The sequence below is a fragment of the Ranitomeya imitator genome, chromosome 2 (assembly GCF_032444005.1).
Source record: "Ranitomeya imitator isolate aRanImi1 chromosome 2, aRanImi1.pri, whole genome shotgun sequence".
NCBI lineage: Eukaryota > Metazoa > Chordata > Amphibia > Anura > Dendrobatidae > Ranitomeya > Ranitomeya imitator.
This window is the reverse complement of record NC_091283.1, coordinates 98,133,970-98,148,757: the sequence shown is the minus strand read 5'-3', so window position 1 is coordinate 98,148,757 and position 14,788 is coordinate 98,133,970. Positions and strand designations below refer to the sequence as shown.

General features: G+C 48.0%; 1 protein-coding gene across 4 annotated transcripts in view; it reads left to right on the top strand.

Annotated features, from left to right (window-relative positions):
* The first annotated feature begins 2,229 nt into the window (after positions 1 to 2,229).
* Positions 2,230 to 14,788, top strand: part of CD99L2 (CD99 molecule like 2) — a 153,866-nt gene continuing 141,307 nt past the window's right edge. The window contains exon 1 of one of the 4 annotated variants that reach the window (XM_069747061.1): positions 2,230 to 2,852. In XM_069747061.1, the coding sequence (XP_069603162.1) occupies positions 2,801 to 2,852 (52 nt within the window). In that variant the 5' untranslated portion in view covers positions 2,230 to 2,800. The remainder of the gene's footprint in view (positions 2,853 to 14,788) is intronic. The other 3 variants (XM_069747060.1, XM_069747062.1, XM_069747063.1) reach the window with 3 other exon arrangements.

Genomic DNA, 14,788 nt, shown 5'->3' with positions numbered 1-14,788 from the left:
GACCTTGCTTTACACTCTGTGGCTTTGCTCTCAGCTCTGCACTCAGACCTTGCTCCGCACTCTGTGGCTTTGCTCTGTGGCTCCGCTCTTTGCGGTTCTACCTGGCTCCGCTCTTTGCAGTTCTACGTGGCTCCGCCTCCTGCGTTTCTGCACTTGGCTCCGTCTCCAGCGTCTCCGCTATTGGCGTTACCTCCAGCGTCTCCGCTCTTGGCGTTACCTCCAGCGTCTCCGCTCTTGGCTCCGCCTCCAGCGTCTCCTCTCTTGGCTCCGCCTCCAGCGTCTCCTCTCTTGGCTCCGTCTCCGCTCTTGGCTCCGCCTCCAGCGTCTCCGCTCTGCATCCGCTCTTGCGGTCTGTCTCTACTTGTTACTTAGTCCTCCTGTCTGAACAGGTTCCTACCTTTTTCACATACCTGCCTGCAGACCGGTCCCTACCGGTTCTTCCTATGTTCCAGCCGTACCCGCCTGTCAGCCAGAGTGCCAGCCGTGCCCGCTCCGTTCCTTAGTGGGATCAGCAGCCACAGCCAGACATCACCCTGGAGTGGCACCTGGTAGCTTCCTATTGCACAAGTCTGACCTCACCATCAGAGGCTCCAGCGAACACCTAGGAAGCTACTTAGTTACGCCCCTTCCAGGGAAGTTTGGTCTGTGGTCCAGTGAGGCCACACCCCCGTATGCCCGCGCCAACCAGTCTGGGCGCGTGCGTGACAGGAAGGTCCTGGAGAGCTTCCTCTATAAAAGGTTTGCATGGTGGCACGCCCATGCGCTAGTATCAACTTAAGTTCATGTGTGTATGAGCTTAGCTATGTTTGTGGACACTGTCAGCATGTGCTCAGGGTCGGCTGTATAGCCACTAGAATTCCAGCACCTCCGGAAGGGAAGTTTGTGTGTATGAATTCAGGGCTGGCGTATAGCCTCTAGAATTCCGGCACCTTCTGAGAGGAGTTTGTGTGTATGAATTCAGGGCCGGCGTATAGCCTCTAGAATTCCGGCACCTCCGGAGAGGAGTTGTTTGAGTGCTGTTGCTGACTGTGTGACCACTATATGCTACCTGCTCCGTTACAGAGCTGTGACCCTCTGTGAGGTTAACAGGGCACAGCGTTATCTTTTATCCTGGCGACTGTGAAGCAACAGAGTTCGCTCCTATACAAACCGGGTGACAGAACCCGTGTCTGTTCAGGCGTAATACAGTCATATAGTGCCGCCATTTACTAGCAGCAGGTTCCACTCCTGCACGGTGGACCCTGTGCTGCAAACGCACCAATATTATCTCCATATTTACTCGGTGCGTTCCGCCAGCCCTAACATCTAGAATATAAGACATAATTTCAGTTGTTTCACACTTTTTTGTTAAGTATATAATTGCACGTGTTAATTCATAGTTTTGATGCCTTCAGTATGAATGTACAATTTTCACAGTCATGAAAATACAGAAAAATCTTTAAATGAGGTGTGTCCAAAGTTTTGGTCTGTACTGTATGCATGTTTGTGTGTGTATGTATATATATATATGATACAGAACGACAGATAAATATGTGAGTGAGATGTATAATCAGTGCTTTGTGTGTGTAGCTTACTTATATGTACTTTATTAAATTAATTTCTGAAAAAAAAAAAATGATGTGGGGTCCCTTGACATTTTATTGACCAGCAGAGGGATAGCAGACAGCTGGGGGCAGATGTTTACAGCCTGGGAAGGGGGTAATCCCTATGGAGCTTCCCGGGCTATTAATATCAGCTCACAGCTGTATACTTGGGCTTTAAAAAGATTTTCTGACCCTCATTATATGTGCATACATTGCATATACGCTGCAGATTTCCTGAAGTTTAGGGTGTTCAGTGTCGGACTGGGGTACCAAGAGCCCACCAGTAACCAGCTTCAGGGCCCCACTTTTCAGCTACATGCAGATGTGACATTATCCTCCATCACAAATGTATATAATGAGCGGGGTAGATTGTTGCATGAATAAGATGCCGGTATATAGTGTGCCATGTACTGACTGTCCCCGGTGGCACAGGGGCTCACCGAGGATTCTCCTGCTCTCCCGTGGGACAGTCCGAGCCTGGGTTGCTCTCCATGCAGAACATCTGCAGTTCTTTGTGTGGACTCCATCGTGGCTTTGCTTTGCAAAGGGTAAAATCTGCAGCAAATCAGAGCATAAAAATCCGCAGCTAACACCTAGAAATCCGCAGCTAACACCTAGAAATCCGCAGCAAGTCTCGCAAGCCAGTGTTGGATTTGGGAGATGCTCCTTATCTGGAATCTGCAGCGTTATTTCCCCTCCGCCCTGTGGAATTACAGCACGGGAACCCTGGGGCAATAATGCCCGGTTATACAGCGTGCAACTGCAACAAAGGGAGGCCATTACTGAGAGCGGCTCCTGCTGCGGTGCCCTGACACACTGATGTCACGCCGTGACTGTAGGGGAATCCCTGTGCCGCCCTGTCCGTGCTCCCTGCTATTTATAGACGACCCGCGGCCGGTATGTGCGTGTGACCGGCAGGCGCCCTCTGCGGCCGCACTCTGCACGCCTGCCAGGGGAGGGTGGTCTGCGGAGCCCTCACTCGCGGTGCACGCTCGGTATTATTGCGGTGCGGCTGTTTCTCGTCGTTACCGTGATCAGCAGCATCCTGTGAGACTGTAGCGCTGGGCGGGGACTGAGAGCTCCCCCTCCCGCCGCCAGAGAGAATCACACCGCTGCTGACTGTCTGCCCTACGGCCGCGGCTCCGTGCACCCTCTGCATGCTGCGCCCAGATCCCCGGCCTCTCCTCCGCTGACCGTCCTACAGGAGCGCGCTCAGGATGCCACGACTTGGCTTCACCCTGGTGCTGGTGGTGGCTGTGGTGTGGAGGGGTAAGTGGCACTCCGTGTGCGCGCTCATACACGGGCACAATGGCCCTATACAGATGCTGCGGTCCGCACAGCTGCCGGCTTTATCTACAGCTCATCTCCTAGGGCGTGCCAGGGATTCTCCAGCACATCTGCCATAGGTCCTGCCTGCTATAAGTGCTGCCATTCTCCGTCCTGCCTGCTATAGGTCCTGCCATTCTCCGTCCTGCCTGCTATAGGTCCTGCCATTCTCCGTCCTGCCTGCTATAGGTCCTGTGTGCCATAGCTCCTGTGTGCCATAGGTCCTGTCTGCCATAGGTCCTGCCTGCCATAGCTCCTGTGTGCCATAGGTCCTGCCTGCTATAGGTCCTGTGTGCCATAGGTCCTGCCATTCTCCGTCCTGCCTGCTATAGGTCCTGCCATTCTCCAGCACGTCTGAAATAGGTCCTGCCATTCTCCGTCCTGCCTGCTATAGGTCCTGTCTGCTATAAGTGCTGCCATTCTCCGTCCTGCCTGCTATAGGTCCTGTCTGCTATAAGTGCTGCCATTCTCCGTCCTGCCTGCTACAGGTCCTGTCTGCTATAGGTCCTGCCATTCTCCAGCACGTCTGAAATAGGTCCTGCCATTCTCCAGCACGTCTGAAATAGGTCCTGCCATTCTCCGTCCTGCCTGCTACAGGTCCTGTCTGCTATAGGTCCTGCCATTCTCCGTCCTGCCTGCTATAGGTCCTGTCTGCTATAAGTGCTGCCATTCTCCGTCCTGCCTGCTATAGGTCCTGTCTGCTATAAGTGCTGCCATTCTCCGTCCTGCCTGCTATAGGTCCTGTCTGCTATAGGTCCTGCCGTTCTCTGGTACCACTGCTATAGGTCCTGCCATTCTCCAGCACGTCTGAAATAGGTCCTGGCATTCTCCGTCCTGTCTGCTATAGGTCCTGCCATTCTCCAGCACGTCTGAAATAGGTCCTGGCATTCTCCGTCCTGCCAGCTATAGGTCCTGTCTGCTATAGGTCCTGCCATTCTCCGTCCTGCCTGCTACAGGTCCTGTCTGCTATAGGTCCTGCCATTCTCCATCCTGCCTGCTATAGGTCCTGTCTGCTATAAGTGCTGCCATTCACCGTCCTGCCAGCTATAGGTCCTGCCATTCTCCGTCCTGCCTGCTATAGGTCCTGTCTGCCATAAGTGCTGCCATTCTCCGTCCTGCCTGTTATAGGTCCTGTCTGCTATAGGTCCTGCCGTTCTCTGGTACCACTGCTATAGGTCCTGCCATTCTCCAGCACGTCTGAAATAGGTCCTGGCATTCTCCGTCCTGCCAGCTATAGGTCCTGCCATTCTCTGGCACCACTGCTATAGGCTTTGCCTTCTATAGGTCCTGCCGTTCTCCAACACCTCTGCTATAGGTCCTGCCTGCTATAGATGCTGCCATTCTCTGTCCTTCCTGCTGTAGGTCCTGCCATTCTCCGACACCTCTGCTATGGGTTGTGCCTTTTTCCAGATCATGATGTGGGGATGTGGGTTGCACAGATGATCTGGAGGGTATATGGGTGTATGTATTCTATCATGGCTTTGTGTATTCAGGTGCACCATGTATTCTGTTTATAAAAAACAGAACACCCCAGCTTGGCCAATAGGGGTGAACCTGTATGCCCTTGTGTGGCAGATGGGTGCATATATTGTCCTTCATGGCTGGTAGGGCTGTGTGCATTGCCTGACCTGACTGGTAGGGTCAATGGCGTAAGGCTAGGTTCACACTGCGTTGTGTGAACCCGTTAAACGGACTACGTTACACTGCGTCATAGTCCGTTAACGCCGCCATTGCTTGCAATGGCGAACGCATCGCTAGCGCACGCCCACAATGGGCGTGCACTAGCGATGTGCCGTCATTTGAGTGACGGACCTCGAACGCTGCTTGCAGCGTTCGAGGTCCATTCCTCGTTAGCGCAGATCGGGCATCTGCGCTAGCGGGATCGGCAAACGCGATCCCTTTTGGGACCAGCAAACGCGATCCCTTTTGGGACATTGCATTAGCACAGTCCGTTAGCCTATGCGCTAAACGGATTGTCCTAACGCAATGTGAACCTAGCCTAAGGCTTCTTTCACACTTCAGTTGTTTGGCGTCAGTCTGCTCCGACATCGTGACGGATCCGTCAAAATTGTTGAGAAAACGGTTCTAACAGATCCGTTTTTTTGACGGATCTGTTACACGGATGCGTAAAAAAAACGGATCCGTTAGAACCGTTGTGACCGTTTTTACATCCGTTGGAACCGTTTTTTGACGGATCCGTTTTTTTAAAAACCGAGGATCTCAATGTGATTGGCTAACACAAAGTACTGGGAAATGTGACTGGCTACTGGAAACTACTGGCAAACTATATATACAGTGTATTTACACCACATCTTTGAAAGGTTGTAGAGAAAGTGGCAGAGATGGAAGGAGTACTGGCAAATATTGTGAAGATATGTGCGGATTTCACTTTTGAGGCTAATCGGTTGGCAGTCATCGTTCGGGCAGGGTCTGTCTTGCTGGCTGGCACTGTGTTCTCTCTCTGCTTCTTCTCTGCTTGATGGCACATTGAGGAATGAAGCCCAGCTGTCCTGTTTATATAGTTTTGGGGTTGTCTGGGGAAAAGTATCAACTTTTTGGAGCATGCTCAATTGAAAAAACGGATTGGGGCGACGGATCCATCGCCTATAGGTGGCCATTCTAGGAAATGGCGGACGTGACGGATCCGTCGCGAACCGCCATTTCGGCGCAGACAAAAAAATGTAACGATGTCCATCAGTGTCTAGACGACGTCCGCCAAATTTTGACGGATCCGTCACATGGCTGATGGAACGGACGACCATCCGCCACAATCCGTCGCTAATGCAAGTCTATGGGAAAATAGCGGATCCGCCCCAAAAAAAGGCGGATCCGGTATTTGACGAAAACGGCGGATTCAAACTGACGCCAAAAGACTGAAGTGTGAAAGAGGCCTAACTTGAATGCAACATCTCCAGCAGTGAACCTTAACCCCTTCATGACCCAGCCTATTTTGACCTTAAAGACCTTGCCGTTTTTTGCAATTCTGACCAGTGTCCCTTTATGAGGTAATAACTCAGGAACGCTTCAACGGATCCTAGCGGTTCTGAGATTGTTTTTTCATGACATATTGGGCTTCATGTTAGTGGTAAATTTAGGTCAATAAATTATGCGTTTATTTGTGATAAAAACGGAAATTTGGCGAAAATGTTGAAAATTTCGCAATTTTCACATTTTGAATTTTTATTCTGTTAAACCAGAGAGTTATGTGACACAAAACAGTTAATAAATAACATTTCCCACATGTATACTTTACATCAGCACAATTTTGGAAACAAAATTTTTTTTTGCTAGGAAGTTATAAGGGTTAAAATTTGACCAGCGATTTCTCATTTTTACAACGGAATTTACAAAACCATTTTTTTTAGGGACCACCTCACATTTGAAGTCAGTTTACAGGGTCTATATGGCTGAAAATACCCAAAAGTGACACCATTCTAAAAACTGCACCCCTCAAGGTGCACAAAACCACATTCAAGAAGTTTATTAACCCTTCAGGTGCTTCACAGCAGCAGAAGCAACATGGAAGGAAAAAATGAACATTTAACTTTTTAGTCACAAAAATTATCTTTTAGCAACAATTTTTTTGATTTCACAATGGTAAAAGGAGAAACTGAACCACGAAAGTTGTTGTCCAATTTGTCCTGAGTACGCTGATACCTCATATGTGGGGGTAAACCACTGTTTGGGCGCACGGCAGGGCTTGGAAGGGAAGGAGCGCCATTTGACTTTTTGAATGAAAAATTGGCTCCACTCTTTAGCGGACACCATGTCACGTTTGGAGAGCCCCCGTGTGCCTAAAAATTGGAGCTCCCCCACAAGTGACCCCATTTTGGAAACTAGACACCCCAACGAAACTTATCTAGATGCATAGTGAGCACTTTGAACCCCCAGGTGCTTCACAAATTGATCCGTAAAAATGAAAAAGTACTTTTTTTTCACAAAAAAATTCTTTTAGCCTCATTTTTTTCATTTTCACATGGGCAACAGGATAAAATGGATCCTAAAATTTGTTGGGCAATTTCTCCTGAGTACACCGATACCTCACATGTGGGGGTAAACCACTGTTTGGGCACATGGTAAGGCTCGGAAGGGAAGGAGCGCCATTTGACTTTTTGAATGAAAAATTATCTCCATCGTTAGCGGACACCATGTCGCGTTTGGAGAGCCTCTGTGTGCCTAAATATTGGAGCTCCCCCACAAGTGACCCCATTTTGGAAACTAGACCCCCCAAGGAACTTATCTAGATGCCTAGTGAGCACTTTAAACCCTCAGGTGCTTCACAAATTGATCTGTAAAAATGAAAAAGTACTTTTTTTTCACAAAAAATATCTTTTCGCCTCAATTTTTTCATTTTTACATGGGCAATAGGATAAAATGGATCCTACAATTTGTTGGGCAATTTCTCCCGAGTATGCCGATACTTTATATGTGGGGGTAAACCACTGTTTGGGCACACGGCAGGGCTCGGAAGGGAAGGCGCGCCATTTGACTTTTTGAATGGAAAATTAGCTCCAATTGTTAGCGGACACCATGTCGCGTTTGGAGAGCCCCTGTGTGCCTAAACATTGGAGCTCCCCCACAAGTGACCCCATTTTGGACACTAGACCCCCCAAGGAACTTATCTAGATGCATATTGAGCACTTTAAACCCCCAGCTGCTTCACAGAAGTTTATAACGCAGAGCCAAGAAAATAAAAAATAACTTTTCTTTCCTCAAAAATGATTTTTAGCCTGGAATTTCCTATTTTGGCAAGGGTATTAGGAGAAATTGGACCCCAAATGTTATTGTCCAGTTTGTCCTGAGTACGCTGATACCCCATATGTGGGGGTAAACCACTGTTTGGGCGCACGGCAGGGCTCGGAAGGGAAGGCACGCCATTTGGCTTTTTAAATGGAAAATTAGCTCCAATCATTAGCGGACACCATGTCTCGTTTGGAGAGCCCTTGTGTGCCTAAACATTGGAGATCCCCCACAAATGACCCCATTTTGGAAACTAGACCCCCAAAGGAACTAATCTAGATGTGTGGTGAGGACTTTGAACCCCCAAGTGCTTCACAGAAGTTTATAACGCAGAGCCATGAAAATAAAATAAAAAATTATTTTATCAAAAATGATCTTTTAGCCTGCAATTTTTTATTTTCCCAAGGGTAACAGGAGAAATTTGACCCCAAAAGTTGTTGTCCAGTTTCTCCTGAGTACGGTGATACCCCATATGTGGGGGTAAACTACTGTTTGGGCACATGCTGGGGCTCGGAAGTGAAGTAGTGACGTTTTGAAATGCAGACTTTAATGGAATGCTCTGCGGGCGTCACGTTGCGTTTGCAGAGCCCTTGATGTGGCTAAACAGTAGAAACCCCCAACAAGTGACCCCATTTTGGAAACTAGACCCCGAAAGGAACTTATCTAGATGTGTGGTGAGCACTTTGAACCCCCAAGTGCTTCACAGAAGTTTATAACGCAGAGCCGTGAAAATAATAAATACGTTTTCTTTCCTCAAAAATAATTATTTAGCCCAGAATTTTTTATTTTCCCAAGGGTTACAGGAGAAATTGGACCCCAATATTTGTTGTCCAGTTTCTCCTGAGTACGCTGATACCCCATGTGTGGGGGTAAACCACTGTTTGGGCACACGTCGGGGCTCAGAAGTGAAGTAGTGACTTTTGAAATGCAGACTTTGATGGAATGGTCTGCGGGTGTCACGTTGCGTTTGCAGAGCCCCTGGTGTGCCTAAACAATAGAAACCCCCCCGCAAGTGACCCATTTTAGAAACTAGACCCCCCAAGGAACTTATCTAGATATGTGTTGAGCACTTTGAACCCCCAAGTGCTTCACAGACGTTTACAACGCAGAGCCGTGAAAATAAAAAATCATTTTTCTTTCCTCAAAAATGATGTTTTAGCAAGCATTTTTTTATTTTCACAAGGGTAACAGGAGAAATTGGACCCCAGTAATTGTTGCGCAGTTTGTCCTGAGTATGCTGGTACCCCATATGTGGGGGTAAACCACTGTTTGGGCACACGTCGGGGCTCGGAAGTGAGGGAGCACCATTTGACAAGATTGGCTGGAATCAATGGTGGCGCCATGTTGCGTTTGGAGACCCCTGATGTGCCTAAACAGTGGAAACCCCTCAATTCTACCTCCAACACTAACCCCAAAACACCCCTAACCCTAATCCCAACTGTAGCCATAACCCTAATCACAACCCTAACCACAACCCTAACCCCAACACACCCCTAACCCTAACCACAACCCTAATTCCAACCCTAACCCTAAGGCTATGTGCCCACATTGCGGATTCGTGAGATATTTTCGCACCATTTTTGAAAAATCCGCTGGTAAAAGGCACTACGTTTTACCTGCGGATTTACCGTGGATTTCCAGTGTTTTTTGTGCGGATTTCACCTGCGGATTCCTATTGAGGAACAGGTGTAAAACGCCGCGGAATCCGCACAAAGAATTGACATGCTGCGGAAAATACAACGCAGCGTTTCCGCGCGGTATTTTCCGCACCATGGGCACAGCGGATTTGGTTTTCCATAGGTATACTTGGTACTGTAAACCTGATGGAACACTGCTGCGGATCCGCAGCCAAATCCGCACCGTGTGCACATAGCCTAATTCTAAAGGTATGTGCACACGCTGCGGAAAACGCTGCGGATCCGCAGCAGCTTCCCATGAGTTTACAGTTCAATGTAAACCTATGGAAAACAAAAATCGCTGTACACATGCTGCAGAAAAACTGCACGGAAACGCAGCGGTTTACATTCCGCAGCATGTCGCTTCTTTCTGCGGATTCCGCAGCGGTTTTACAACTGCTACAATAGAAAATCGCAGTTGTAAAACCGCAGTGAAATGCGCAGAAAAACCGCGGTAAATCTGCCATAAATCTGCAGCGGTTTAGCACTGCGGATTTATCAAATCCGCAGCAGAAAAATCCGCAGAGGACCAGAATACGTGTGCACATACCGAAACCCTAACCCTACCCCTAACCCTACCCCTAACCCTACCCCTACCCCTAACCCTAACCCTAATTCTTACCCCAACCTTAGTGGAAGAAAAAAAAAAAATCTTTATTTTATTATTGTCCCTACCTTCGGGGGTGACAAAGGGGGGGAGGTCATTCAGTATTTTTTTTATTTTGATCACTGCGATAGGTTTTATCGCAGTGATCAAAATGCACTTGAAACGAATCTGCCAGCCGGCAGATTCGGCGGGCGCACTGCGCATGCGCCCGCCATTTTGGAAGATGGCGGCGCCCAGGAAAGAAGACCACGGACCACGGGAGGCTCGGTAAGTATGATGGGGTGGGGGGGGAGCACGGGGGGGGGGGGGGGTGGATCGGAGCATGGGGGGGTAAATCGGAGCACGGGGGGGTGGATCGAAGCACGGGGGGGTGCATTGGAGCATGGGGGGGTGGATCGGACTGCAGGGGGGTGGATCGGAGTGCAGGGGGGGTGGTTGGAGCACGGGGGGGTGATTGGAGCACGGGGGTGAGCGGACAAGAGCACGGGGGGAGCGGATAGGAGGACGGAGGGGAGCGGAGCAGCGTAAAGGACAGATCGGAGGGCTGGGGGGGCGATCGGTGGGGTGGGGAGGGGGCACATTAGTGTTTCCAGCCATGGCCGATGATATTGCAGCATCGGCCATGGCTGGATTGTAATATTTCACCAGTTATAATAGGTGAAATATTACAAATCGCTCTGATTGGCAGTTTCACTTTCAACAGCCAATCAGAGCGATCGTAGCCACGGGGGGGTGAAGCCACCCCCCCTGGGCTAAACTACCACTCCCCCTGTCCCTGCAGATCGGGTGAAATGGGAGTTAACCCTTTCACCGGATCTGCAGGGACGCGATCTTTCTGTGACACAGCATATGCGTCACAGGTCGGATTGGCACCGACTTTCATGACGCATACGCTGTGTCACAGGTCGGGAAGGGGTTAATTATCACAGGATATATATATATATATATATATATATATATATATATATATATATATATATATATATATATATATATATATATATAATATATATACCCGCTGTAGTTGCACCTAGGTAAGGATGTGTAGGTTGCCTGGTATGGGTGATTATGTTGCCCTCCATGGCTGATAAGCCTGCATATGGTTTTCAATTGTATATTCATTTGGTTTTTGTTGATTGGAGGTAAAAACTTTCCTGGGAATCAAAACTATTTCAAAATCCAAAAGTGAAAAACTTCTAGGAAATTTAATGATACAGTCTTGTCCTATAGAGTAGTGGTGTAACTGGAGTCCCAAGTGCCCCGGTGAAAAATCTGGACTCTGGTCCCCACCTCCATGTCTGTGAGATGTAAATTCTATGAAGACAAGTGTGTAATAGTGTTTCCATCAAGGCACATTCCTGTAATAATTCTCCTATCTTGGCCCATTTCTGTAATTATTGCCTGTGTTCTGGCCCCATCCTGTAATAATGTATCTCATCCTAGGCCCCTTCCCATTATGTCCCTTATCCTGGGCTCCTTACTGTAATAATGTCCCCCATCCTATAATTTCTGCCATCCTGCGCTCCTTCCTGGTATAATGACTCCCATCCCGGGTCCCTTCCTTGTATAATGTCCATTCTGTTTGCCAAAACATAAAAAAAAAAAACTTTATTTTTGCCTTCCTCCGCTCCTCTTCTGTAGCATCCTTAGACACATGTCTAGCTGCAGTAGGCCCACCTTCTTTCGTGATCTTTCCGCCCCTACTATAGATATGTGTATATGTTATCTACCCGCAGTGCCAGGATATCCTGTTTTATCTGTCACTTATACCTTTGTTTTATTAAAAAGGTATGTTTTGCTTTGTTTGTTTCTTTTTTACGTTGCCCTAAGTCTTTATCACCAGAGCTACCGCTGATGGCTGCTCTTAGCCCTTTAAATTTCAATGAGTTATGGCAGCTACTAAACCACGCTACCCTTTGTGGCCTGCTGAAAGCCTCTGTTGCTGCCATGTTGGTAAAAGCCCAGAATGTCACTTTCTAGTTTATTTTGTTCTTGCGCTTCCTAAAAAAATGCAATAAAAAAGTGATCAATATGTTATCTATACCTCAAAATGGTATTTTTTAAAAACTCCCGTTCAGCGCACAGGAAAAAAAAGTCCTCATACAGCATCATTCATTGTAAATTAAAGGGAACCTGACCCCCCAAAATCGAAGATGAGCTAAGCGCATCGGCATCAGGGCCCGTACCATGACCACCGCCGAACCTGCCACACCAGTCTGGGATGGGAGTCATATTGCCGGACCACCGAACACCCCCTGCAACCCCCCACTCCACCAGCGCTGCCTATTATCTCCCCCCACCCCTTCCCAGTAAGGCTACTTTCACACTAGCGTCGGAATCTCCCCGTCGCAATGCGTCGGGCAGAGATTCCGACGCTAGCGTTTAACGCATTGCACAATGGAGGCAGCGGATGCATTTCTCCGGCGCATCCGCTGCCCCATTGTAAGGTGCGGGGAGGTGGGGGCGGAGTTCCGGCCGCGCATGCGCGGTCGGAAAAAGCGGTCCATCAGGAGCAAAAAACTTTACATGTAGCGTTTTTTGCTCCCGACGGTCCGCAGAAACACAACACATCCGTCGCACGACGGATGCGACGTGTGGCAATCCGTCGCAATGCGTTGTCAATACAAGTCTATGGGGAAAAAACGCATCCTGCAAGCACTTTTGCAGGATGCGTTTTTTCTGCAAAACGACGCATTGCGGCGGATTGCAGTTAACGCTAGTGTGAAAGTAGCCTAAGCTGAATTTGGACTGTAAAACAGACCCTCATTTGACACATTAGCTTCCATCTCCCCCTATTTTCCTTCTGAAAATTTGGGGTGCATCTTATGGTCTGGTGCGTATTGTAGTCCGAAATATATTTTTAATTTCACACTAAACCCCCAAAAATGGGCCAGACAAAATTGTTGGCAATTTAATATTTGGCTGCACACCGTTTGGACTAAATAAGTGCAATCAGTCGCTTCCTATAACCATCAATAACCTTCTTGCACCTCTCATCTGTAATTTTGGACCACTCTTCTTTTGCAAACTGCTCCAGGTCTCTCATATTTGAAGGCTCCTTCTCCCAACAGCAATTTTAAGTTCTCTCCACAGGTGTTCAATAGGATTTAGATCCGAGCTGATTGCTACCACTACAGATGTCTCCAGTGCTTTGTTTCCATCCATTTCTGCATGCGTCTTGGAGTATGTTTGGGGTAATTATCCTGTTGAAAGACACATGACCAATGACACAATCCCAGCTTCCTGACACTACACTACTACATTGCGACCCAAAATCCGTTGGTAAAATTACACTCGCTGTCCTTGTTCCATCGCAGGTCCCATTCCGCTGTCTCTGCTTCCTGACGCACCACACGATGTCCAACCCTAGCTACAGTGATCAGTCAAGTCTTATGAGTGACAAGAAGCAGAGACCAGCGGGGACCTGATGAGCGATCAAACGGGACCTGCAGGGCATCAAGTAGGGAGGGTATCACTTAAATGTTTCAGACTATTCTAAAATACTAAATTAACTGAAAATGTGAATATTTAGAAATCTCCTTTAACATTCACACCCAATGGCTCAGTCATGTTGGTAAAGCGAAGATTTTTGTAGCCAGAGAAATTCTCGCACGGTGGCTCAGTGGTTAGCACTGCAGTCTTGCAGCACTGGGGTCCTGGGTATAAATCCCACCAAGGACAACATCTGCAAGGAGTTTGTACGTTCTCTCTGTGTTTGTGGGGGTTTCCTCCAGGTTCTCCGGTTTCCTCCCACATTCCAAAGACATGCTGATTGGGGCTCACAATCTATATTCTTCCCTAAGGGGACAGCGATGATGATGTGTGCAAAACTGTTAAGCGCCGCTGAATATGTTAGCGCTATATAAAGTTAAAGATTAATAATGATAATAAAAATAATATTAATTATATCACTTCTGTAAGAAGTTCCTTCTCAGCTCTCCCTCACTAAGTAGCACTGATGTACAATGTGTTAATTATGACATGCGCCATGAACCGGTGCCATACTTGTGAAACAGCTCTGTCAAGTAAAAGGAGGAACCATCGCTATGATGCCACAGAAGTGCCATTTACTCACAAATAAGGTGCCCCTAGCAGTACCCATGTCTGTGGACCTCTGTGTGTAGGGTGATGGTCCTCGATGGTTTGTATTCTATGAGTTTATCGTAAGCAGAGTTTAATATTCTCTTTTTCCATTATTAATGTGGATGGGGCAGTGATGTGGATGCCACCTCCACACTGTTCCTAAATCCGTTCAATGTGTCCAGATGGCATTGTAATACCTGCTGAGTGTGCCACTATCATGCTAAGTGCATTGGCAGCTGGGTACGTCTGTGTGGTGCTGGGCTTGGAGTAAAAAGGCTTTCTGAAAAGAGAATTCAGATACCTTGGAATGCGTGCATACTGTTTTAGGTCTTAATCGGTCAGCCAAATGTTTAATTTGCTTTTCCTGTCTAGGGTAGTCTAATGGTCAGTTTTGTGTAGGTGGGGGGTGACAACAGGCACTTGTCTAGTCTCTCCTACAGACCAGACTAATGCATCTATCAGGCTCAACCTGACCAGTCACATCTGCAATCTGTGAACATGACTGGCGTGAACATTTCTACGGACATCTGTAGTCTGCCTTCGTCTTTATTGAACCCCTTTCTGCCACGTACTATTCCGTCCATGTGACCTGGGCCTGTCTTGCCATGGACGGAATAGTACGTCATGACCTTTAATGCGACACTGTGACCGAATTCCTGCAGAGCGGTCACACAGCTAGATCTCCTGGTGTGCTGGGTCTTGTGGTGCCACAGAAGCCTGTGACACCACAGTTCCTGCTGAAGAAAGAAGAGGACAAGACAGAAGAAAGAATA